This window comes from Lepisosteus platostomus, chromosome 8, assembly GCF_059453375.1.
Source record: "Lepisosteus platostomus isolate fLepPlt1 chromosome 8, fLepPlt1.hap1, whole genome shotgun sequence".
Classification (NCBI taxonomy): domain Eukaryota; kingdom Metazoa; phylum Chordata; class Actinopteri; order Semionotiformes; family Lepisosteidae; genus Lepisosteus; species Lepisosteus platostomus.
The window spans coordinates 5,722,698-5,746,895 of NC_142618.1; the positions used below are offsets into that span (position 1 = coordinate 5,722,698).

Below are 24,198 nucleotides of genomic sequence, written 5' to 3' on the forward strand. Positions count from 1 at the left end.
CTTCCTCCTCATGCAAGAGCAGTGTCACCACCTTCACAACTCGGACCTCGTGCACTGCAGAATGCGATTACAACTTGCATCGCTTCACCTTGTGTCAACCGTACAGCTGGGATCAAAGCTTTCTTTGACATTCGATGCACTGTATGGGCGATGTAAGAACGTGAATCTCTCATCTGTAACTGGCCACACCAGGTTTGAATTTTCAGAAATCTAAATCTACAACACTTTCACAGAAATAAGTGTATGCAAAGTCTATAAGTCTGGTTAAGATCACGTAACCAGGCTCCTACTTGGAATTCTTTGGAATATTAGGAGGAGTTTCCTTCTACATTATGAAACATTCCACTTGAATAATAATAGGGGTGTGCATATGTTTCATAAGAGCCAGAATATCTGTAAAGAATCCCCCAACGCGTTCCTGTGCTACAGAGAGGGGAGTGGCTGAGCATGCCGGTGGCGTGCCTGACCCTGACAAGCTGTGGTGTGATGACAGCACGAAACAAATTCCTCATCTTCAGACAGTTGTACCCTAATCACAGTCACGATGTATTTTAAGCTGCATTTAAGAATTCAGGTCATTTTTTTCCTGCTTGGCTGTATGCTGGCATTATGGCGTGATCCTGAAATAGACTGGATGTTTCTCCATTCCGCGCGCGTGCGCTTCACCCCGAGGAGGCTGGCGGGCAGACGGGGTACGAGGCGGAGCTACATCCCGAACGGGGCGGCGGTCCTCTTATGGGGCACCAATTAACGGAGCCAGCACGCCTGTTGCACACTCGGCATCGAGAGAACGCAGTGCGGATCCGACTCGGGACCGCAGGCAAAGGAGATGTGTAGGCAGAAAGCGGACGCCCAACGCTGAAAATTGGTGAGGAAAAATTGACAACGTAACAGTGTTTGGAGGTAGTCACTTCACTTTTGCAGGACATTGTATGAATGACAGCATGCCCCGACATTTAAGGACAAAAAAAAAACCTAAACACAGCCTTCATCCACCTGCGTTCCCACTCTGATCGAAAAGGGTTTTGCCAATGCCTTCCGAAACCAACCCACCTCCAGTTCCCCATTCCTTTAGGAGGGCCCAGTTCTTGATGTTAGCCAATACAAGTGTTTCAGGAAATCTTTCAACAGAACATTGTTACCACAACAATTCACGTCTGTTTCCGAAGTCCTGTTTGGTGGGAAGGCCAGTCCCATATTCCCCTCTCAGTTTCAATGTTTGGAAAATCAATGTTACAAACAATCTTAACGCACTATTGTGGTATTGGTACATGAAGAAATCAAAACTAGTTTACATTATTAAAACACAATATTTGATAACATCTAAATATGGATATTCTGAAGTTCTAGTTCAGATAAGACTATTTGAGATCTTGCACCTGTACATGGCTTAAATCTCCTTCTCCGATTAGCAATAAAAAGCTTTAACTGTTATAAGCTGACAACGTGTAGCATTCCATTGAGGCCAGGAATGAAGCTGTTGATTCCTCTCTGGACTGATTCCAGAAAAGCAGTGTACTTTTTGCACTGTGGTGACAGCAACTGTACATTTCTACAGTGCTGTAGTGAAAAGATTCTTACAGTGCAAACGAGGCCAAAATTCTTTTTCTTACTGTTGCTATTTAACATCTTTTAACCTGTATTTCCAGTTCACTATATTGGTTTTCCTTAACTTGAACATGGTTATTTTTAAATGTTTTATGAGGTTTGCTTTCTCCTTATAAACTTCACTTAATACTTTGATTTTGATAAGATTAACCAATGGGATGTACAGTACTTATTTTGTGTTCTAGACAAATCTTTAACCTCTTGCCAGCCATTTCCTAACAATGTAAATTCAGTATTCATCCTCTCATCCTATTGCTCTTAAACAGTATTTGTCTGCTTTCCTGAAAGTGTAAACCTAAGATCTGCACAAATTATTTTTCAAAACATGCTATATTATGATCACAGTTGGCAAATAGTTCTATTCTTTGCACTCGTTTAAAAAGTAGTAGATTAACATAGAAATTACATCTACAGTACATCTCTGACAAATTAAATCGTTAATCAAATTAACAATCTGAACATCAGCCACCAACCTTCCTATTGGTTTTGCACAGTTCACGTAAGGAAAATTAAGATCTCCCTCGACAACCACTTCTTTCAGTGCACACATCCCCAGTTTCAGTATGTTAACAGATATCGGACTCAGATTTCTGCAGCATTCCTTTGAATGCATAAAGCTTGTGAATCACCAAGGTCAAATTGTTGTGCCTGAATGTGCTTTGATATGCAGTATAGTGCTAAAGCCTCTATATCCTTGATATTATATTTAACTTCACAGGTCTGTTGGCCAATCTTTAACTTCCCCCTTTTCGGTTCAGTTTAAATGCTCTTGAATTTATCTGTATATCCGTGCCCTGAGCTGACTGGTACTGTTGTGTCAGTGCAGATCTTGGCCATAAAAAGGGTTTTGAGTAGTTGAAAAGGCTGAAGCCTTCTCCTTTTCCTGTCAGTGCAGTAAAGGCAGGTTAACACCTGTAGTCTTTGTATGGTGCAGGAAGGATCACCCAGAAGACCACGGTTTACTCCGAAGTGTATACCCTTTAGGTATTTGGGGCAGAGAGGTGGCTCTGTGGCTAAGGATCTGTGCCTTTGGCTGGAAGGTTGCCTGTTCAAATCCCACAGCCAGCAGAGGAATCAGACTCTGTTGGGCTCCTGAGCAAGGCCCTTAACCCCAACAGCTCCAGGGGCGCCGTATAAATGGCCGACCCTGCGCTCTGACCCCAAGCTTCTCCCTGTCTGTGTGTCTCATGGAGAGCAAGCTGGGGTATGCAAAGAGACCATTCCTAAGGCAAGAAATTGTATATGGCCAAAAAAGTGATCATATCTCTTATCTTTATCCTCACAAGGGTTGTTGTTGTCAGGGCAGACTTCCACGTTTTACATCCTTTAGCAACTGTGAACCTTTCTGTCAGTAATTTGAGATGCTCTGATAATGTGGGGTTCACAAAATGATCACATGCATGAAACGGGGGTTTGCCAGTCCATCCATTTCGGCTTGGGGTTCAGAGCCCAGGCATCACGGTTTATATGAAATGGAGTTGAAGGCTGTTTTTAAAGAGATATTTCAGCTCCTGGGCGTTTTCCAGGAAGCTCCATATGTTATACAAGTCACAGATCACATGGCCCCGAGGACCACCTTATTGACACTTCACTGTTGACTGCCGATGGATTTCTTTGTGCTCTGAATTCCTAAGCCAGCTGTTTTAAAAGCAAATACGGACAATCTAACTAGGTTTGGGGTATACAACGGCAACGCTGCTTTTCCAAAGCTGGCTAACGAACCAGCTCAAGACGGTGGCTTGAGCTCAAGAGGGCGGAGCAGTAGCTCTGTGGCTCAGGATCTGCGCCTGTGACTGGAAGGTTGCCGGTTCAAATCCAGCGGCCAGCAGAGGAATCCTACTCCGTTGGGCCCCTGAGCAAGGCCCTTAACCCAAACTGCTCCAGGGACACCATACAATGGCAGACCCTGCGCTCTGACCTCCAGCTTCTCTCCCTGTCTGTGTCTCCATGTCTCCATGGAGAAAAGCTGGGGCATGCGAAAAGACAAATTCCTAATGCAAGAAATTGTATAGGGCTGATAAAGAAACATTAAAACATTAAACATTAAGACAGCCTGCGGGTTAAGTTGCCCATACCCAGGGAAGGTTTGGACACCATTTTGCAAGCAATACAATAATTACTATGCTTATCGATCCACAACAGCATCAACAATGGTCAAAACAGACAAAAAATATCAAACATAAAAAGAGGTAAAGAACCAAGAATCCCAACTACAGCATATAAAGGACCTCACCTATGGTACAAAGTAATTCTTCTAAGCATCTAACAGCCAACATCAGAATCGGGAACTGCAAAAAATGTCTTGCATATGGAAAACATACAGTCATAAAACGGAGCCACTCGGTTCTCCGAAAAAGTATTCACACCCTTTCAGGTTTTCAGATTCTTTTTTAATAATCGCCACAATATTATCAGAGCTTCACATGGGCCCTAGTGATACATAAAGGAAGGCCAAGATTTGAGGAATATCTTTTCAGAGGGGCATAGATTCTGTGTGGTGAGCACTTCACTATGATAAGAGCCAATGTTTGCGAGCTCTGTACAGAGCAGGGCTGTACAGATAATAAAGTATTCACATAAGTGGCTGCAGTTCTCTTTAACTGAAATAGAGGAGTGTTAACTTTTTCACACATGAACGCAGATGTCGGAGGACTTTGCTTGTGAAACAAAACAAGTACTTAACTTTGGCGTTCTGTTCACTCAAACTCCCTTTATATAGCACTAGGACGCACGGGAATCTGATCACGTTCAGCGGTACAAATATACAATATGCAAATATTCAGAAAATCTGAAAGGGTGAATACTTTACGGAAATATAAATGTAACCATGAAGTAAACTGCTGGCTGAAATTCTGGTGCACTGCATGGTCAACTGTGACATGGGTGGCAGATGTGGCATTGATAATACTAATGAAACCTCCCATGTAATAAACAGGACTGCACATTCGTTCTGGGGAACACCTGACATAATTCCGCCTATAGGCATAAAACAAGAGAGATCCTCTGTTCTGTGCCAATGGGTGTGCCATTCTGATCAATGTACTCTGACTACCCAGATGGATCTAGCTGAATTCATGGCTACCTGTGCACACCTTGGTCTTGCTTCCACAGTTTCATAATTGTGAACTGCCAGCATCAAACCCAACCTTATAGTATAAACCAATGCGACATTTATCTTTTTTTACTAAAAAAAGAATAACACTAAGATCATATCAAAATAGGTAAATGATATTTATAATTGGGGTGATGTGTTCAACTTCATACTCAGTTTATTTAGCTTAAAAGAGTCTCTCCTTTACATTTGAAGATATAACACTGCTTAGCAGGGATCTGGCAGTAGTCCTAGTCAATTTGCTTAGGGCTCCATATTTTAAGTCATCAATAGCCTGTCATGTCGGCTGCTTCTTCACTAAAAGCACAAAGTTAGTAATCGTTTATGAAGGGTGGAGAAAATCTGACTAATGTCAGCCTCTACATTAACATGGCTTAAAGGAATGCTGTCTCTAGTTGTACATTAATGGAATTTTATTAAGTCATAAAAGCAGCGTTAAACAACAGTTATAACTCTTACCATGCCACAGAAACATCAGTGTTTTTAGTGTGAAAACAATTGTCAATAAAACTTCAAACATGTCTTAAAAGCTAATTTCACCTTTCTACAACTGAATTCTCCAATTTCACAGATCAGGAAATTGCTGCAATTTCCGATTGTATTTTACAGCTTTCTTAGAGCTTCTGGCACCTAAGGGTACTTTTACAGTCAGTACTGCCTGCATCCTAATTCGTTTAGAAAATTACAGCACTACAGCCACGTGTGGTTGAAGCCATCATTGTTTTACAACATGCAAAGGAAAACTATTGTTCTAAAAATACTTAGGGTCAAGGTATGGAGGACCTGTACTGATGTCAGAAACCCCAGTTTGTGTAACCAGGAATCTAGCCATAAAAAGAAAATTCAGTGTAATTCTGAGTCAGCCTATACCTTTAGCCTAGTTGCACAGCTGACTGAATCACTAAAACCTTTGCTTCGTTATTTGGACTGGAACTGAGGTTACTGTGATTGTTTGAACAGAAAATCATCAGTGGCTAAAGAACTAGAAACAGGCAGTTCTTTTATCAGCAGAAATAGGTAACCCGAAACTCCAGATACTGTCATCATGAAGCTAGAGGGATACACACAGGAAAATGGATAGAAGAGCCATCTTTATAAACAAGCACACATAATTACACAGAAAACTATGAAGCACAATTTTAAGGCAAAATGGCCCTTATGTCATTGGGATTTTAAAACATGTTACACCACACTAGCAGCCCACTACTTAGGGGTTATAACCCCACACAGCTGGCCCAAGATTCAAGATGGGGGGGGGGGGGGAGATCTCACTTCTCTGAAAAACAATCTTGCAGGACTCAAGTTCTTACTGTGCAGTTTTGTGGCGTGGACCGAAAAGGCTGGGGCCACTGGGGACTGCGTGCTCCTGCAGGGGCTCTCCCGGTGCTCGGGCGCCGCCACTCCAAGCCAAGCTTTCTGAGGGGCCGGGACATCAGCCAGGCCCGGGACAGCGACGGGGCCAGTCAAGAAGGGAAGGAGCGCAGCACAGCCCGGACCCCCGGGTGCTGCCGGCAGGGTGCGAAGGGGCACGAGACCCTGCAGGTCGAGGTTCTGTTCCGCTGCCCACTGTACTTCCAATCGACAGCGCTTTCAGAAGAGACCCCAGCCCACTGAGCGCCGGTACAGGCCAGGGTGGCCCGGCCTGTGGCAGCGGTGTGTGCCAACCCGCAAAGACGAGGTCCCGAAGCCGTCGTTTCAGCCTCCCCCCCCCCCAAATGAAGACATACTCAAGGCACTGCACAGTGCCAACATTAAACTGTGGGCAGGCATTTTGTGGAACTTTTTAACGAACTATTGGACATTGCTATATTGTAAAACAAGGGATGTGCAGGTGTTTAAATTGTCATTTCCGTTTCCAGTCAGTTTTATAAAAAAAGATGCAGTTTTCAGTTTCTAAGTGCAGCATTGGTATTTCTATTCTAGACCATAACATGCTGCAAAGAAAGCATTTATTCGTAAAAAAACATGTTCAACTGTGTATAATACTGAAACACAAATACTAATACTGAGTTCATAATTGAAATTAATATTCATGTACAGCACCAAACATCTAAAGATGCATACAGCTGGTCTTCAAGTAATCGGCAAGTCAGGCGTCTTAAATATTTCTTTGAAAAAAGGAGTATGCAGAGGCAGTAACACTACACTCCAAAAAAAACATTTTACTGACATAATTTAAATTAGTGAGTGACAGATGAGCTGTCCTGCACAGCCTCTCTCATGGAGGCAGCCTGTGAGCCAACGAGCTCGTCTTCATTTCCCGAAGATACGAGGGATCTAGTGCCTAAAAGCCATGAAAGACTGACCGAATAGCTGGCCAATGTCAGGTTCTGGGCCATAAAAGTCATCAGGTGATATCTAACTACAGAAATGTTGCCAGACACCAAAAATCATCACAGATATTGTGAAAATATTCACAAAAACCAGGTAAAACCAGGTATGTCCAAGTCCAGTTTCAGTTTATTTAAAACTGACCGACCAGCGGTAGTTTCTGATTAAAATGAAGATGTCCAAGTTTAACACTTCTGAGAAAGAAAATCCCTCTCTCCTTTACTGCATACATACCCCAAATGTTAATTTTTGCTAAATCAAGCGTGCGTGTATTTTTACCTGTAACCTCTATTAAAGCCCACACCTCCCAAATTTTTCACCTCCCAAAAACTAAATCCTGTTTTATTTTTGTAATAATGCGAGGGAAAACAAACAAACTTCTGTTCACTGTTGCAGGAAATATTAAATTCACACCATTGCTTTGAATACCCAGGAGTGTATTTACCAGTAATAAAGTGTTTGGGATGTGGGTAAGTCAGTATGAAGTTACGGATAATGCTTTGTCTTTTGATTTGATATATACTACAGCATACCAAATATATAGTTTGGATATTTTGCTAGGAAACTTTCCAAAACAAAACCGATAGGATCACATTCTTTACACATACAAAAGCTAATCATTCAAGTCGCCAGCAAACAGAAACCAAATACCTTTGGCATTATTATTAGTCAACCACTCCTTCAGAAAAGATATGGTTATATGAAGCCTGAATATCAAACATGAATACTAAGAAGAGCTGGACTAAAACTAAAAAGCCCTTTTCAATATATAACTTCAATCACCTGAAATATTAACTAACCAGGAGATTTACAAACTAAGCCATTTTTTTTCCGTCTAACAACTTTCATGGGAAACGAACTGAAAATGTGTAAGCAAGTACAAAAGAAAAGTTACTCACTTTTCAGGCAGTCCAGAAAAGTTCATCTTTCTGCCTGCTGTTAGAATGAACGACATTTAGGCATTTCGCTCTTGAAAATGGCAAAGTCTGCATTGCAGCGAATCCAAGCAGTTTCCTCAATTTAAGAGGTATTCTCAGCACCAGAGGTAACATACAAATCACTTTCATGTTGTTCCAAGGCTCACCGAAAGCAAGAGGGGTAACTTCTGCTCGTGCTCAACCTCAAGGACAAGCCGAAAACGATCCCAGGCAGACTCCTCAGCATCTGTCTTCTCCTGTATCTTAGTCTGTTCCTTACAAAGCAGCTGTACTTCATAAACTGATGGATGTACCTGAAGTGGAAAACTACAGCAGTATTTGGAAACAAAGCTTGAAAAGGTCACTGGAAAGAAACTAAATCTGATGTGGAAACGTGCTATGATATAGTTACCCTCTGGCACATGCCAGAGTCTGTGTTCAAAGGCCCCGGTCTTCTCAGTCTGTGAAGAGTCAGAATAATTTAACTTTTAAAATCAATTATCATCCCACCATGCCACGTGATGTATCCCAGTCCTCTGGTTTCTTATACCCTTGGGGACACTTCTTCATGCGCCACTACAAAGACGAATCAACCCAATCGCTCAACCCGCCTTCCCTTCTGTGAGGGTGGCCAAAGCTGAGGCAGAACAAGGACACCATCTCATTTACCAATTACTGCTTTCGTCATGTGAAAAAGTCCCACATTTTCCCACTAAGATTAAGATCACTTTATTGGCCATATGCAATATCTTGCATTAGGAATTTGTCTTTTCGAAGACCCCAACTTGCTCTCCATGAGACAGACAGGGAAAGAGAAGCTAGAGGTCAGAGCACAAAGCATTTATACGGCGCCCCTGGAGCCGTTGGGGTTAAGGGGCTTGGTCAGGGGCAAGCACCTGCCGGCCAGGGGATTTGAACCGGCAACCTTCCAGCCACAGGCGCAGATCCTGAGCCACAGAGCCACCGCTCCGCCCACTACTTGAAGGTATCCACTAACCAATGATGAATAAACCCATTTTTGGCTCAGCCATTCAAATGTTTACTCTGTTGAGCTACTTGAGACCTTATGTGCACAAGTCGTTTGAAATGGTCTTCCTGAGCACCTTCATGACCAGTCTCCTGCAGAGCTCTGGTCCTTAGCGGGTATTTCTTTCACCAAGCACATACCTTCTGACCTGTTCTCTCAATTACCAAGCAGCAGACTATAGATCTGGACACCCTTAAAAAAATATCTGTAGTGGCTCTCCCTGCAAATTCAGAAGTTCAAATCTAAAGGCCACATATAACCAAACAACTGCAACAATTGTCTGCAGACTTTACTACAGTCCATTTTTCTCACATTGCTGTGCATCGTCTTGTACTGTAAAAAATGCAGTGACTAAGCATAACTGCAGTGACTAAAACCTGCTGAATGCAGAAGCACAGATTGAAGGACAGGTGGCTTAACGAAATGACTCAGCTAAAAAGCATTCCGGGTGGGAGCACCGATTAACTTCCAACCCGACATTAATCTTGCGGAAACAGAACCTGAACAGACAACTACAAGGATTCACCCTCTCTGTCTCTTCAATACGGAACTAAAAATTAGAGCCATCTGACTTTTAGAACATCCAAGGACAAAGCTTTAAAATACAAACAGGATTGGAAACGTACAGTCGCTACCAGTAGGATTAGCAGCATGAGCAGACACCTTGACTAAGACCAGGCTAAGCAATGTCTTCCTCATAGACCTCCAAACCCCCCTTTTAAACTAAGAAGCTTCAATGTCAAAGGCAAAAAACAGGCCAGCAAAATTATTTTGGCTAAGCAAAGCTGTGGAAAATCTGAAAACCTTCCTTCAGAAAGCAAGAGAAGCTAGTCAAGGTTTAAACACTCCTAAACTAGGATAATAAGGTACAAAAAATACGAATGCAACCTTAAAGACCTTTCCTAGAATAACTGTCCATACTTTTGCAAGCAATCCATTTAGGTTTACTGCTCATGTGCACTATACACAGCAATTTGGAAATAGTAAACGATTACATCAAAAACTAGTGCTGCAACACAAAGCAGTGGTTTTTACTGGAAAAACAATCTTTACTTTCAGGGTCAAAGAACAGATGCAAAGCAGGTTAGCAGAGCTTACCCGTTTTAAAATAGGGCAGCTAGAGACAGAATTGAGAATTTTGAAAATAGTTTTATCAGAATTTTACTTTAATTGTAGGGGAGTGTTCACTGAAGTCTTTCTGCAGAAAGAAAATACATGAGCAACTCGGGCCACAACACCTACTGCAAGTTGCTCTTACTGAATGCAGTACAACAGCCTGGAGAATGAGGAAATATCAGGGTAGGCAGCTGATACAGGGAGATGGGAGAGACAGTACTACAGACGGAAGAATCACAGACGTTCATCCTTCTGCAAGCCAGCAAGGAAATCGCTGTTAAATCAATAGTTTTTGGAGGAAAAGACAAGTGAATTATTTTTAGACCGGGCCAATTAATTTTGGTTAAAGATTTCTAACACAAGCTTTGTTCTGAATAACATCGAGGCTGGTTAAGGATTTAATTAAGGCTGCTAACAAAAGGAGTCCCCTTGTGTAAGAACACACAGTCTTACTAATGCATTGTATAACTTTAATTATCCCTCGATTTAATTTTACATTACATTATTCTATACATCCAAACATGCTTGTGTTTTTCATCCTTTCCCCACACTGTCTAGGAAACAAAAAATGTGTCAGTGAACACCCAAGTCTTTTCCAGCGCTTCTGATTTCATATTCATAAACATTTTTGGAAGCTGCATGCAATATTTAGGACTTGTTAACATTTAATTGCATCATCTACCGGGTGTTTTCACAGTCTTCCCTTTTACGATCTCAAAAATACCATTTGACGATCCTCCCGTTTTAATATAATCTAAAAATCTATAAGGTTTGGAGATGTGTAGACATACAGAAAGCTATTGTCAAGAAAAAAAGATGCTTTGCATGATTCTTTGTAAATCTAAGGCAATAATCCAGGTTTAGAGTAACAATATCAGTGTTACTGTATATTGTGTAGCATGAAAACACCTTTAGAAAAGCTACAATGGGAGGAAACCATGTACGATTCAGGGATTGCAAATTAGCACATCATGAAGAAGTCCTGGTTTCAAAGCCTTACAGCAACACATCACACTGACCTGTAATCTATGCAAGACTATCAAATAATCGTATTTGATTAACATGTAGGTGCTGTTGTGTTCAAAGTCAAATACATTAGGCATCAGTTTTTCTAGTCTTGCCTCTCCAGCAGTACAGCCGATTTATCTCCAGGATGTCTAAGGTGTTAACAACAAGCCTTCCCATGCAGGGAAGCGTCTGCTTTACATGCGTGTGAGCAGGAATTTCCCTTTTTAAACTCATAGCCAAGAAACAAGAATGGAAATTCTTCATTGTTCTTCAGCAGCTATAAATCCCAGCATACTGACATCTGAAGGCAATATGGAAACCTGAGGGTTAAAGTTTTCAAGTTTTGCGCTAAATAGCTCCAAAGCATTATCTCATTGAAGTGAGAATATACAAAAACTTAAAATATGCAGGTTTATGTATCAGATCTAACAAAATGCATTCCTCCAAAGGCTAGCAACGCCCAAAATTATCATTCTGAATTTAAGCTGGGAAAATCGTGTTTTAACACACGCTCTGACGCCTATTATTCAGCACAGTAGAATCTAGAGCTGCACTTCGCAATTGATAACCGGAGTTCTGCTCTCTGTGCCAAGACAGCCCCAGAGCAGAATGCCACATGCCAGGTCACGGAGTAAGTCATTTCCTGACCACAGGCTGCAGGAGATGAGCTCAGGCCAGCGGCACAGCTAGTACCAGGCCTGCTCCGGCGTGCTGCTCTCCGCAGCTCCGTTATCTGGAACAGGCCCTGATCCATCAGCCCTCGAAGAGGCACACAGGGAACGCAAACAGTAATAAAATTAAATCTGAAGACAAAACTCTCACAGAAAACCACATTGCAAATACCTTGAGTTGCCAAATATGGGTTCAGTTTAAAAAAATATTTTGAATGCTGGATTTTTACAACCGAGTACCAGATGACTCCCATTATTTCAGTCTTGTTGCTCAAGGATGCCTTCCATGAATCCTGCCCAGCTGACACGCGTATGGCAAGTAACGAGTGGGTAAGATAAGTTATAAATTCAGGAGAGAAAAGGGTAATGCTTTTCAAGGCTGTGGCCCAGCCCTTGCCTTTGTCCTTTTCAGCTGCTGTCTAACCTAGTTTGGCCACGTGTACCTGGAGGTTTGGAACATACCCTCTGAAATTCTGAAAAAGGAGAAGAGAATCTATCTGCTGATGTATGTAGACATTATGCACAGAACTGTACGTCTATTTGTCAATTATAATTCTTCTCCAGCTACAACCCCAACATGCTCTGTCACACTACCTCATCACTAGATCTTTAAAAGAGACTGGAATTTAAATCATATGAACCGCAGATAAGCAGTTATATGATGCTACACTGTATAATGGTATGTGCTGGAAAAGGAGAGGAATGCCTTAAGCAAGATATAACAAGTAAAACAACTAGGAATAAGCTGGATTCAACATGCACAAAACATATGAGAGCAGCACTGACTTGAATTTAGAAACCAAATATCAGTGGAAATGCACAAAGGAAAGAATTGACTTCCCTCCTTTCCCGTTTATATTCTCTGCTTTCAGATCACAATTTTCTTAAACCTATGAGTCAGATTGTTTGCAAAACAAGCTCCTTAATCATTTCACTAAAGACTAACAAAATACTCCAGCACTGACACATTTGCCCCCTACAGACTACAAGTTTCACAACTTGCTGTCCAGTCCCACTCTGTGGTCACAGTTATAAACAAGAACCATCAGTGCATGTTTCACTTCAATGCAGATGGGGTGTCTCTAGTAGAGGTGTGCTTTTTTCAGTCACAGTAATATGTGCAGTGAAATACAGCACTAAAGACTTACCAGGTAGTGACACCTTTTCCCTTTTTCATTTCTGAACAAAACGACTTTCAATTTTTGACTATTATGCCTTTAAGAGAATGTTTAATGTTTAAGGGCACACAAACACTTTAGGTGACTACAGCAAGCTTAAAACACTTTACCTCTTCAATGTTCAATATGCAACAAAAGCAAAACGTTAATTTTATTATCCTTAAGCAAAGAAAAATAGAATGAATTCTAAGATAAAATTATGGATCTCTGTAGTCGAATGTAAATGGATTTCGTTTTTCTGAAGTACTGATTTTGGAAAAATGTTAAAGGAACAGTATTTTACTTAGGGAAAATAAGAAAAGAGATCTTTCTTAAGCATGCCAACCACAAAAGTAATAAGTTGGGGTTAATTCCATGTTGAAAACTAAAAAAGAAAAAGGTTTTAGCTGTAAAGCCTTCTTCAAGTGCTTATAATTAGGACAGCAATTGGTTAATACCGTAAATATTGCCCTACCAGTCTAAAATGTGAACTGAATTATTGTTCATTACAGAACCTTCCTACGTGACTAAATCTGAACTGTTACCCTAGTCACATTAACCTCCAGTACTGTATAATAAGCAAGTTACCAAAAGCTATAAGCCAAGATGGAATGCAGCTGTGATGCTGTAATTTGAATCCAATCCTGAAAGAAATAATTAAACTACAAGAGAGCAATGCAGATGCACACAGCTCCTTTTACTGACATGTTGAAACAAGGGTTCTCATCAGGCCCAGGTTAGCTGGCTGCTACGGAGATGTGCAAGATCTGAAATTTCCATATCTGCTTTCTCCCATGCACACTGCCTTTAATTCACCCATCCCAACAAATCCCTAGACTTCCAATCTGATTCTGATTCTAGCTTGCTCCCCAGAGAGGGTGAGGTCATATGGGAGGACTGCAAATGTGCTCAGGATTAGGAATCTTCTTCGCCCCACCCAAACTGCAACATCTGGCAAGCCTCGTGACCCTGCTGATGAAAAGCAGTTGGATTCAGCGAGATCACATGTGGAATGTTGTGACTAGGACACAAGCAAACAGCTCATTCAACCCTCTGTTTGTTGTGTCATTCTAACTGCAGCAGTTGCTAATCAAGCCACATCTTTCACTTCCATCCTGAGCTCAAGACTGTTTTCCTTTATCTTGGAATTCCAGCATTTATGGCTGAAACAACAACAGGTGTTCAGACCAACACCTTCCTTAAGGAGTGTGTAAAATGCATAAAACAGTACACCTAACATGCAAAGCAGTCCCATTTAAGCCAGAATATGAGGGAAAAAAGTCAGGAAAATGGACATACAAGTATACTTACCTTTATGCAACAAGCTTCTGACTTATCAACATGAACACGGCAGGCTCTATCCTCAGAACTCTGAAGCCCTTCGGTCCCCTTGCTTCATACTGGGACAGCACTGAGGACCCACAAGCTCAAGCCGGGTTTCACAGCACGCGGCCACCTAACTGAGGTGTGCCCTACATTTCTCTATGGCACTTTAAGAAATTCAGGAAGCCCCAGGTATTTCACAGGTCTATTTTTCGGCCTAAATGAGTCAAGTTTAAAAGCGCTTGAGAAAAGGCTATCTTTATCCTGATTAAATGTTCTTTTTTTTTTCTTCAAACTGCACCATTGCTGGTAAACCGATCTTTGAAAAAACCCTATAAACCTAATTACTACTAAATTGCTTCAGACCAACAAGTTTATCCATCAAACATAAGTCTTCAATATTCCACAGGCTGATAATCAGCACGAGATGACAGTTTTTAAAAGAAACTGTTCTGCTAACCTGCAAAATCAAGGTGCACATTTAACTTTCCATTCATGTTTTTGTTGGTCTGCAATATCAATAGCACTGCTGTAAACAAGTTTTCACTGGAAAATCTTACAGATAACGTACGTACTACTGCACTGGTTGGCATTATTCAACTGTAAGGTTTATGAGGATTTTCCCTTAACAGATCCAAAACTTTACAAAAGAAGGAGCAACTTGGCTTTCATTGAGCTAAACCAGCTCGTTACTAGCTGTTCAACTGCTCCTGCTGAACGGCTTCCTCTCTACAGCATCTATTTCTTTAATAAAACCTTAGAAACTGGCAGACACCCCGGACAGCTCTGGTAAGGTAAGTCTATTATGGATTAAATCCAAAAAGTAACATTTTTGTGCCCCAAAAATGAGAATTTAGTTTATGATTTATTGTGTTATTTTCTGCTGTTTACTTCTGGGGACAAGAGGAAAATTTGAGTATTACTGTCAACAGAACTTTTCACATTTCGTGGTAAACAAAAATAAAATAGAGGCCCCTACACCTCTGTTTCTTATTCAAAGAACTGCACATCCAAATGGCTAGGAAGGTCCCTTACTAAAAATATCAAAGTCAGACATTAAAAAATAGCTGCGTGTGCAATTCTGGTCACCGCATTCTAGAAAAGATTTATGTCAGATGAATGTAGTTGAAACTCGGGCATCTTTCATGAAACCACCAGATTAGATCCTTGGATCAATCAAATACAAATACTTGGATCAATCAACTACTAACTACCTAAACAGGGCAAAAGGTTACAAACTAGAGGCCATTCTTATGTTCCTGTTTTCTTAAAACACTTACAATACTTCCTTTCACTTCTGACCACAAGACCCCCAATGACATGTTTGTTCAGGACCAGTATTTCTATGAGGCTATTAAGTTATAGTTACAAACCACTATTTCCTGAGAGGAAGAATGTACTGCAACTGCCAAAACAGGAAAATATACAGGTACTAAATGCAGCTTACCCACTGCCTACATCCTTAATATAACCTACTACAAAAAATGTCATATTGTAAAGCTATAGTAAATAGCAAACTGGGCTCAGTATTTTGCAAAAGGACATTTCATTAGGCTGATGAAGAAGGAATTGATCATCAGGAAACTATCACCCACTGTTACCTTACAGGTCTACTATACAATAAAAGCTGTGTAAATACAACAGATATGACCTGTGTATATAGTCTCAAGATCTAATGCTGTAAATAATTGCTAGTGCTGTAAATAACTGTTTTCATAACAGTTAGAATGTCAATTTCCTGGCATGCACAACAAGTCTCGCCTGTGAGAGTTGTGTCCGTAAAGCAAATCTGAGTACATTCTTTTAATAAAGGAGTGAGGTTTATAACACCTAATTAAGATTGTAAAACTTAGCAGAAAAGTTTACTTAAAATTCCAAATTACCAAGAAAACTTGCATTATATTTGAGATAATTTTCATGTTGCAAATGTAATCCTTTTCAATTTGAAAAAAAATGAGTTTTGTAGTATCTACTCTTATTTCTCACAAGGACCCCAATCTCAAAAACAGAGACACCCCCATATCATGACCGATACATGTTCGCGTGAGAGCTGTGGACATTCTGTATTGCAGCCTTCACCATTTCTTCTCCAAAACAACCAGAGCAATACCCAACTCTGCCTTGCATGCAGACAGGATTGGAGACAATATTTTTAATTAAGACTAAATGATTGAATGCACGCATCTTCCATTCCACCATTTACCACTATAGTACTTACAGGGGGTCGGATTGTTGAAACACGCGAGTCTGAACACAGACTGTCATCTTATTTTGAGCCTGTTCATTGGCTGTTCCTCGTTTCTACTAGCAACAAATCAGTTCCCTGAGCTACTACTACTGGTCAGCATCAACATCAGTCAAATTACCACATGCCATCAGAGCTAGCTTTCCCACGCTTAAATGCAGGAATTGATGATGCTTTTAAAAATGTTTCCTTCTTAAACGTATTTTAAAATATCTCGAAGCATAAAGGAAGTGGTACAATAAACTTTAAATGAGCAGTTAATTTATATTTTGCTATTAAAAGGAAGCACCACAGGACAAAAGTTACTATGAATACAATTTAAAAAATTCAAATGCTGCCCTTATTTGATGTACATTTGGAACTTCTGAACACCAAAACAACTGTTCGTCTTTCCAGGTACTCACTGGAATCGCAGTGTCAGAATACGTGTTATAGAAGCAAGTATTTAATCTGTGTTAAAATGTCCAGTTCTTATTATAACAGCTGGTGACCCTAGACCTGAATAACCTTTCTGCATTTTTATGAAAGGCTGCTGTGCAATTTGATTTCAACTACTTAATTTCTTGAACTTTAATTTTGGCAGAACATTTGTAAATGTATATGCAGAAACACATCCACATTATCTTCATATGCTTCAATTTGTCTGGTCAAGTACAGAGCACAGTAACTTTTCTCAACAAGTTATAAAACTTGTCATTATTTCTTATCCGAAATAACCTCTGTCCATATTTTTTAAATTGATTTTTTTTTTTATACATGAATGCAGTGATTTCTGTGCTTTATATGGAATTACGAGAAGTTTAGGAACTATCAGGAGTGTGACCACTAGTAATTGCTGGTGGCCACAGTCTGAAACCATTCAACTTACTTCCACATCTTAAGGAGGCATATGATGAATATCGTTATGAAAGAAAAAACACCGTTCGCTCTCTTTGTAGTCAGTCACACTCCGATCATAATTAAAACTGGAATCATTTGGTCAGACATGCTGATGGCAGGTAAGGCCCCTGCAGACACTACTGACAATGGTGAATGAACTATGTATACCAGTGCCGATGCTCTCCCCTGCGCTTCAAGAGCAGCTTTATGATGGTAGCTGATGGTAGCAATCAGCATAAAGCTCATCGTTTTAAGGTTTATCTAGCCAAATTCAAACTAAGCAGATGTCTTAACACGCCCGTATCAGAATCATTGAATCCCTTAACCACTCAAATGTTTTTCTCTGCAATCTGATCAATGTGGATACTCAGAATAGGAAAAAAAACACTTAATTCTACAACCACTGCCACGGCACCATCATAAAACTGTGTCCAAACTAAAACGGTCAGAAAACAGAGCGCACACACACGGGTAGGCAGAGAGCCCCATCTTACTGAAAGAAGCAGCCTCAGCAGAGATGATCCACAGAGGTCTTAGCATTTTGCCATAAGCTCGGCAGACACAAACACTGATATTACATATCATCTGACCTTGAGCACCATGAACACAATCAAGCAGAAAGCTGTTTCTATCAGTTTTCCCCTACAAGTACTTCTGCAGCATGACAAGAGTCCCAAGGTCAGGGCGTACTGAACTAGCAAAACATAAAACACATTGTGAAAAGCTTCTGACAGGTGGAGTCTTCTTTAAGCAAAGAACTGAAGACTCCACTGGCCTTAACATTTTCTTGCTTTTCAGCATTGAATTAAAACTCCTCAAGCACACACAGCACCCCAATTAAAAAAAAACCGTAACACACACGTTGGAACAGTGCGCAAGAAACAGAACTGAGTAGGCACAAAAACTAAAAATCCAGCCTTTACTGAGCAAAACAGGTCTCCAGGCCTAGCGCCACACCCCAGTCCCAGCTGACCAGCTGCAAGAAATCAGACAAGATTCTCTTCTCTCCAGCCTTGTGTGCCTGAGGGGGTGGATCAGCGGCTCGCTGCTCAGGCGCAGGAAATACTGCGCTGGTGAGCCCTCTGCTCTGGCAGAGACAAGATCGGAACAACACCAGTGTAACAGATGCATGCGAGTTAGCAGATAAGGACTTCATCATTTCTGAACAAGCATCCAATTGACAGTTCAAAATAGCGCTATTTTACACTCCGCAGACGTCCTAAATTTAGAAAATCCAGTCCATTTCCGAGAGATTCCAAAAGCCTAGCAAAGTGGGATTTTAACTGTTGAATTTAAACAGGCAGTGTGATTTCTCTCTAGAATGTGACACCAACTTTATAGTGTCATAGTTTGCTGCGACGTTCACTGCTAATGAGGTGTTGTGGATCCCAATTTTCTAAAACAGAACAGACAGCTAATTAACACCTCTGTCTTTTCTATAATTGCTCCGTGTTTCTAATTTCTAGAGGCTAAACAGACTAGTTAGAGTCTCCACTAAGTACAACAGCAAAAACAAAAGTAGCTCAACTCTTTTTGAGCTCTAAGTTCATACCGTATAAACTCACTAAGCTACCCTGTGGACCATACAGCAGAGAATCTGAATTTCTGGATGAATTAAAAAACAAAACCAACCGTTTTGCCACTTGACAAAATATACAACACGCCCACTTGAAATTTTTGCACAATACTCAGCCTTGCACTAATTACAATAGCTGGTTCAGATTACTTGAGGCCCGGTAGGTCAGTTAGCTCTATTTCATTGTTTGAAAAATGTTGGCCTCACTTTCCAGGTACGATACAGAAAGCAAAATTGAATTTTCTTCACAACAACTGACACCACCCCAAAGCATTACATAAATCTAATGTGCACCGCTGCGCCTCACCATCAACGACAGAAATCTCATAAACCAGAATGATTGTTTATGGCTCTGCCACAGGAGCTGTTGCCACAGCAACCTATTTTTCCCAGCAGGCCCACGTTATCATCGCCTTTTTTTTTTTTTAAACCTTCTCTCTAACTTGCTGGCATTGGAAGCTTTTCCAAGAGCTACTGAAAACTCGGAGGCTGCCCCGCCATTGACTCTGTTCAGCTGTGCATTCCACACATCGCTGCTCCGCACAGACTCGGACAGCAAAACAGCTCCCCTGTCCGAGCTTGTTCCCACCATCCACACGCCATACCGGTTACAGTTTAAAGGACACAGGATAAAGGCCATTTACCCTGATAAAATATTCTGCTGCTAAACGGCGCACTTCTGAGCAAGCAGGTCTATAAAAGCTTTATTGATCATGTCTGAAAAGGGCACTCTTCTGCAGCTCTTTAAACAAAGCAGGCCGAGGCTGTGGGTCGGAGAGCTGCACACCTGTATTTCTCCCTCTTTTTTTACTTTTATAACCATTCCACCCCTCACCTTCCCAGCTTGAGAGAGTACCTGGGAGATGGCACTGTGGCGAGTCAGCATTTTCTTAGAACCCTGTTTGTCTAAATATGCCAAAGTGTGGTTCAGCCTTATTAGCTTACTGCTTACTTCTTTCCTATGGTAGTGATGAAGCTGTAATCGAAACTAACATGTGTGGTGTAACTGGTGAATTGATTTTCATATTAACAAAATACTGTCTGTTGAAAGAAAACAAGACTTCTGCTGCTCGGGCAGCTTTGAGCTTTCAGCAGCCTGGGCTGAGGCTCATGAAAGCTTCTCAAAGGGATTCCTCAGTCTCCAAGGGCATCCACCTATATTCCGACGCCGAAAGTAAAATGATTTTCCTCGCTTGTACATATTACCTACATTATTTTTCCCCAGGATGTGTTTAATTCCAGAAGGTACAATTAAGTACTTACACGCTAACAAAGCGCTCTCAAAATGTAATGAGAAACACCTTCAAGCACGTCTTGAACCACTGTGGAACAGTGTCAGAGAATACGCCCAAACGTTCCTACCAGCATCAGCAAGGCAGGATTAAACGAGAACACAGAGGTGTGCGCCGAGAAACAACTGTTAAGATCTCCTGAACCTTTATGTTATTCACCAGGCATTCAAAACAGAAAGAACTGGTACTGTAATTCACAGGCTGTTCTAAACCAAAAACATAAAATAATTCAGTTCTTAAGCACAAAGAAGTTAAGAAGAAGACTGTCATACACAACAGTGCGACTAAAGGAACAGAAAGTGTCAAAAAACATCCAAATGTTTCTTCCAGAGAGAAAGATCACCATTTTCAAGGGAGGGTTAAAATGTGGGAGCACTGATAAAGCTGCTTTCATTAATATGGACCTTTTCCCCATCAAATTCCTTTTATTAGATTTGGCATGCAAACACACGTGTGTTTTAGCTGTCGTTTGTGAGAACAGAAAGATTCCAGTCAAAAAGTTTCTTCACTGGACAAAAGCAAATATACTGGAAACACAAGGACAAAACTGTGATCAAGACTCGGCTGCACTGCTAAACTCCAATTACGATGGAAGCAATTTCAAATAAAATGAATCACTGTGCATCATTTTCTTTATTTCGGAGCTTTTATTCCCGAGAATCTCAAAGCTCTTTACATAGAGGAGCATCCATCTGTGTGACATGAGGCAGACACTGCACCAGCAACCCCGCTAACACAGCAAAGTAGCTAGAAAAGTGAGAAAATGTTCCACAAACTGAATTAAGGAGAAAGTCGAGGCAGGCTAGACCGGGCAAGCCAGGAGTACACCAGGATGGGAAGCCTAATGCTTACAAACAGTGCCGTGACATGTCTGAAGGAGACTGGTTTAATGTATCATCCGTAGGACAGTGCCTGCTCCTGGTCCCTGGACTGGGTACTAGATTAGAAATACCAACGCCACTTGCACACCCAAGCTGCTGTCTCTCCCCCCAGTACTGTCTAGGCCCAGTCTGGCTTCACTTCCGAGACCTCTCCAATACAGGGAGAAAACGCATCTATATCAACACTGCCTCTGACTTCCTCGCACCTTACACATCCTGCTGTTTCTCCGCGCGGGCAGGAAGGAGTGAATTTCTGAAACCGCGAAGGTGTTTGAAGGGGGCGCGTCGCATGTAGGTCCGTGTGCGTTCTGGCGTACGATCAGCAGGAGCGGGAGACGGAAAGAGCAAGGAAGGATGCTGTACGTTAGACAAAGGCAGCACAGCCCCTGTCCCCCGAGCCACACACCCACCCACCCCCTCCACCATTATTCACGGTGTCAGAAAGATCTGGGGGGCACCACGTCCCCGGACCTTAACGCCAACAAGCCAGTGTGAACACACGCCGATCAGGAGGCACGAGACCGTGACTGAAGCCACACCATCTTCCCTCTTACTCACTTCAGGAACAAATGTTCAGAAGTGTGTGAGCATTTGCACACAGGCCTTCCAGTGCAGCGAATACAACAGCTGCAGTACAAGCCCCTGACGCTTCACACTAACCCTGCAGAGCTCCGAAACACAGCGATTTAACTTCCATTGTGCCGGCCCAGAATAGCACACATGCTGCATGCTGATCCCACGAGCTTTGTTAAAGCTGAGGTCCAGGAGATAAGTTTACCATGTCCCATTTTACCATGGCAAACAACAAGACATTAAAAGAAGCCACCCTTTTCATCTACAACTAGTTACAATAAGCCTTAAACAGGAAAGTTCACATCGGAATAAATGCTTGTAGCTAGAAAGCACTTTTCAAAGTCTAAATCTGTGACTTGCAATTGTATGAAAAACAATGTGCCTCACAAAAACGCAGCAGCTTGAAAATCTGCATCTCGTCCTCCGAACTACACCCTGTATTATCTTAATCCTCCCCAAGCGAAACACTCCCCAGACACCAGCCCACAGGACCGGACAAAGGCAAGGCGAGGGAGCCCTGGAGGAGAGCAGGTGGACAAATTTGAATCCCAGACGCCATATACACAGCGCCAGACCAAAATAATAGGGGTCCTCACCATTTGCTGGAATGAATAATTAATGGTTTGTTTTTAGATTTAAAGATAAAAGCTTTAAAATACCCCATAACGGATTGGACTATAACAAATATACCCTGTACCTCCCCAAAACAGCATTCTCAGTGTTCTCAAAGCGAAGTCACAAGTCCTTTCTGTGCAAGATGGCTTGCTTTGTCATCAACGCAGGTTCTTTTTCCAGGTGCTTGAAAATGAACATTTTGAGACAGTACTGCAGCTGGCACAACATCAGTTTTCAATGTCCTCAGATCAACAATGTCAGCATTTTACAGAGGGCTAGCTATCCACTCAAGGCTAAAAATAATGCAATAGGTCAGTGCTCTAAAATTAAATTAAGACCCCATGAAAGCTGAATTACTTCTGACAGCACATAACTTCTTCTGCAGATCACGCATTTTCAAAAGTGCGTACAATAGCTACAGTGTTGAAGTTTCCTATGACAGTGTGCTTGAGGACAAATCTTGCAAGAGCTAAAAAGCAGCAGATTGTCAGCATAGGCCCAAGTTTAAATGCCTAGACTGTACAAAGATACAATAGTGCAAAATGTCTGGCACTTCACTCAATTACCATCAGCTATTCCGATTTGTTTTACAGCTAAGGTGGAAAAAAGATGGAGCAGTCTGGTTTATAAATGAATCTGTCCTTGTAATCAGTAAAGAACCGCCCAGAGGTCACAGTCTCAGTTAAGATTTAGGATTCCTGAACACAGATCTGAAAAGGGCCATTAATACTGCAGGTATCAGAGGTGCTCTAGTCAGATGCTTACAGAAGGGGGAGGGGGGATTTCTGCAATGCCCAAACAAATACAGACCTCTAAGAAGAAGAATATCCCCTCTTCCGTTTGAAACGGAGTTGCAATCAGAGCCACTATGAAACAGTTTAATCTACAGCTGAGCAAAGCAAAGGCTAGGACAAACCTGATTGCTCCAGGCGCAGTACAGGTTGCAGATCAAACTCCAGTTCTGGTTGATCATGCAGTCAAACACTCTGAAGTGAGCCATGCCAGGCCCGGCTGCGGCGCAGTCCGCGTCCCGGTGTCAGCTCCCCTCTCCCTGTGGCACCCCGCACCGCAAGATCAGACAGGGGGCTCCCCCACCCCCCGCCCATCTGTCACCCCAGCGGGCAGGCCGGCAGCATCTTCACGAAACTAATGAACACGGAACTCATACATTAATACATTAACCTGGGAAAATGAAGTGCAGGGAAAAAAAATCCCACAGAGGCCGTTTCTCTTCTTTCCAGCAAACCAAAACAAGATCCCACATCCAAAGCAAAGCTTCGTGCCCAGTGCTTCCGAGCAAATCAAGAGCCTACGTGAAGACCGGAGCAACCTGGAAGCTGTAGAGCTGGTGAATCACAGGGCTACTGCCATCTAGCCCAGCAAAAGCTACTGTAGCTGCATCAGCAGCAGCAGCAGCAGCAGCAGCAGCAATACCGCAGGCTGATCCTTCAGAAGGGCACTGAAACTGAACCGTATCAGGACATGCAGCACAATCGCTCCTCAGATAGGAGCTCCTCACACGCACACAGATTTAACAGCCACTGGACACCAAGCACACACTGAACACACAATTATAAGTGCTCAACTGTCCATACTGGATCGGAAAATGATCCGTATAGCTTTAGTTTACGAAAAAGGAGACGTTTAGAAGAGATACAAGGCTGTTTCTGTCTAACAGATCAGCTGGCCATTTTTAACAAGAGCTTTTTCTTTCCCTCGTTTTCTGCATTGCAAATCAACTCAGCAACTGCTATTCAGAAGACCTACAAACACTTAATCAGAGGAGCCAGAAAAACACTTTTCCGGCCATCCTTCCAGTTCTACATCTTCAAGCTTAGCTTCGGGAATATTACTAAATGCAGTAGGT

The 24,198-nt window shown here is 41.8% G+C and overlaps 1 protein-coding gene across 3 annotated transcripts in view; it reads right to left on the bottom strand.

Moving 5' to 3' along the window:
• LOC148655552 (rho GTPase-activating protein 21-like) overlaps positions 1-24,198 on the bottom strand; it is a 105,225-nt gene that overhangs the window by 68,409 nt on the left and 12,618 nt on the right. Inside the window, exon 1 of one of the 3 annotated variants that reach the window (XM_088642171.1) lies at positions 23,248-23,346. The exons of the other annotated variants lie outside the window; for them this stretch is intronic. Coding sequence (XP_088498297.1) covers positions 23,248-23,331 — 84 coding nt within the window. The 5' untranslated portion in view covers positions 23,332-23,346. Of the gene's footprint in view, positions 1-23,247; positions 23,347-24,198 lie in introns of those variants that run through there. 3 annotated transcript variants of the gene reach the window in all.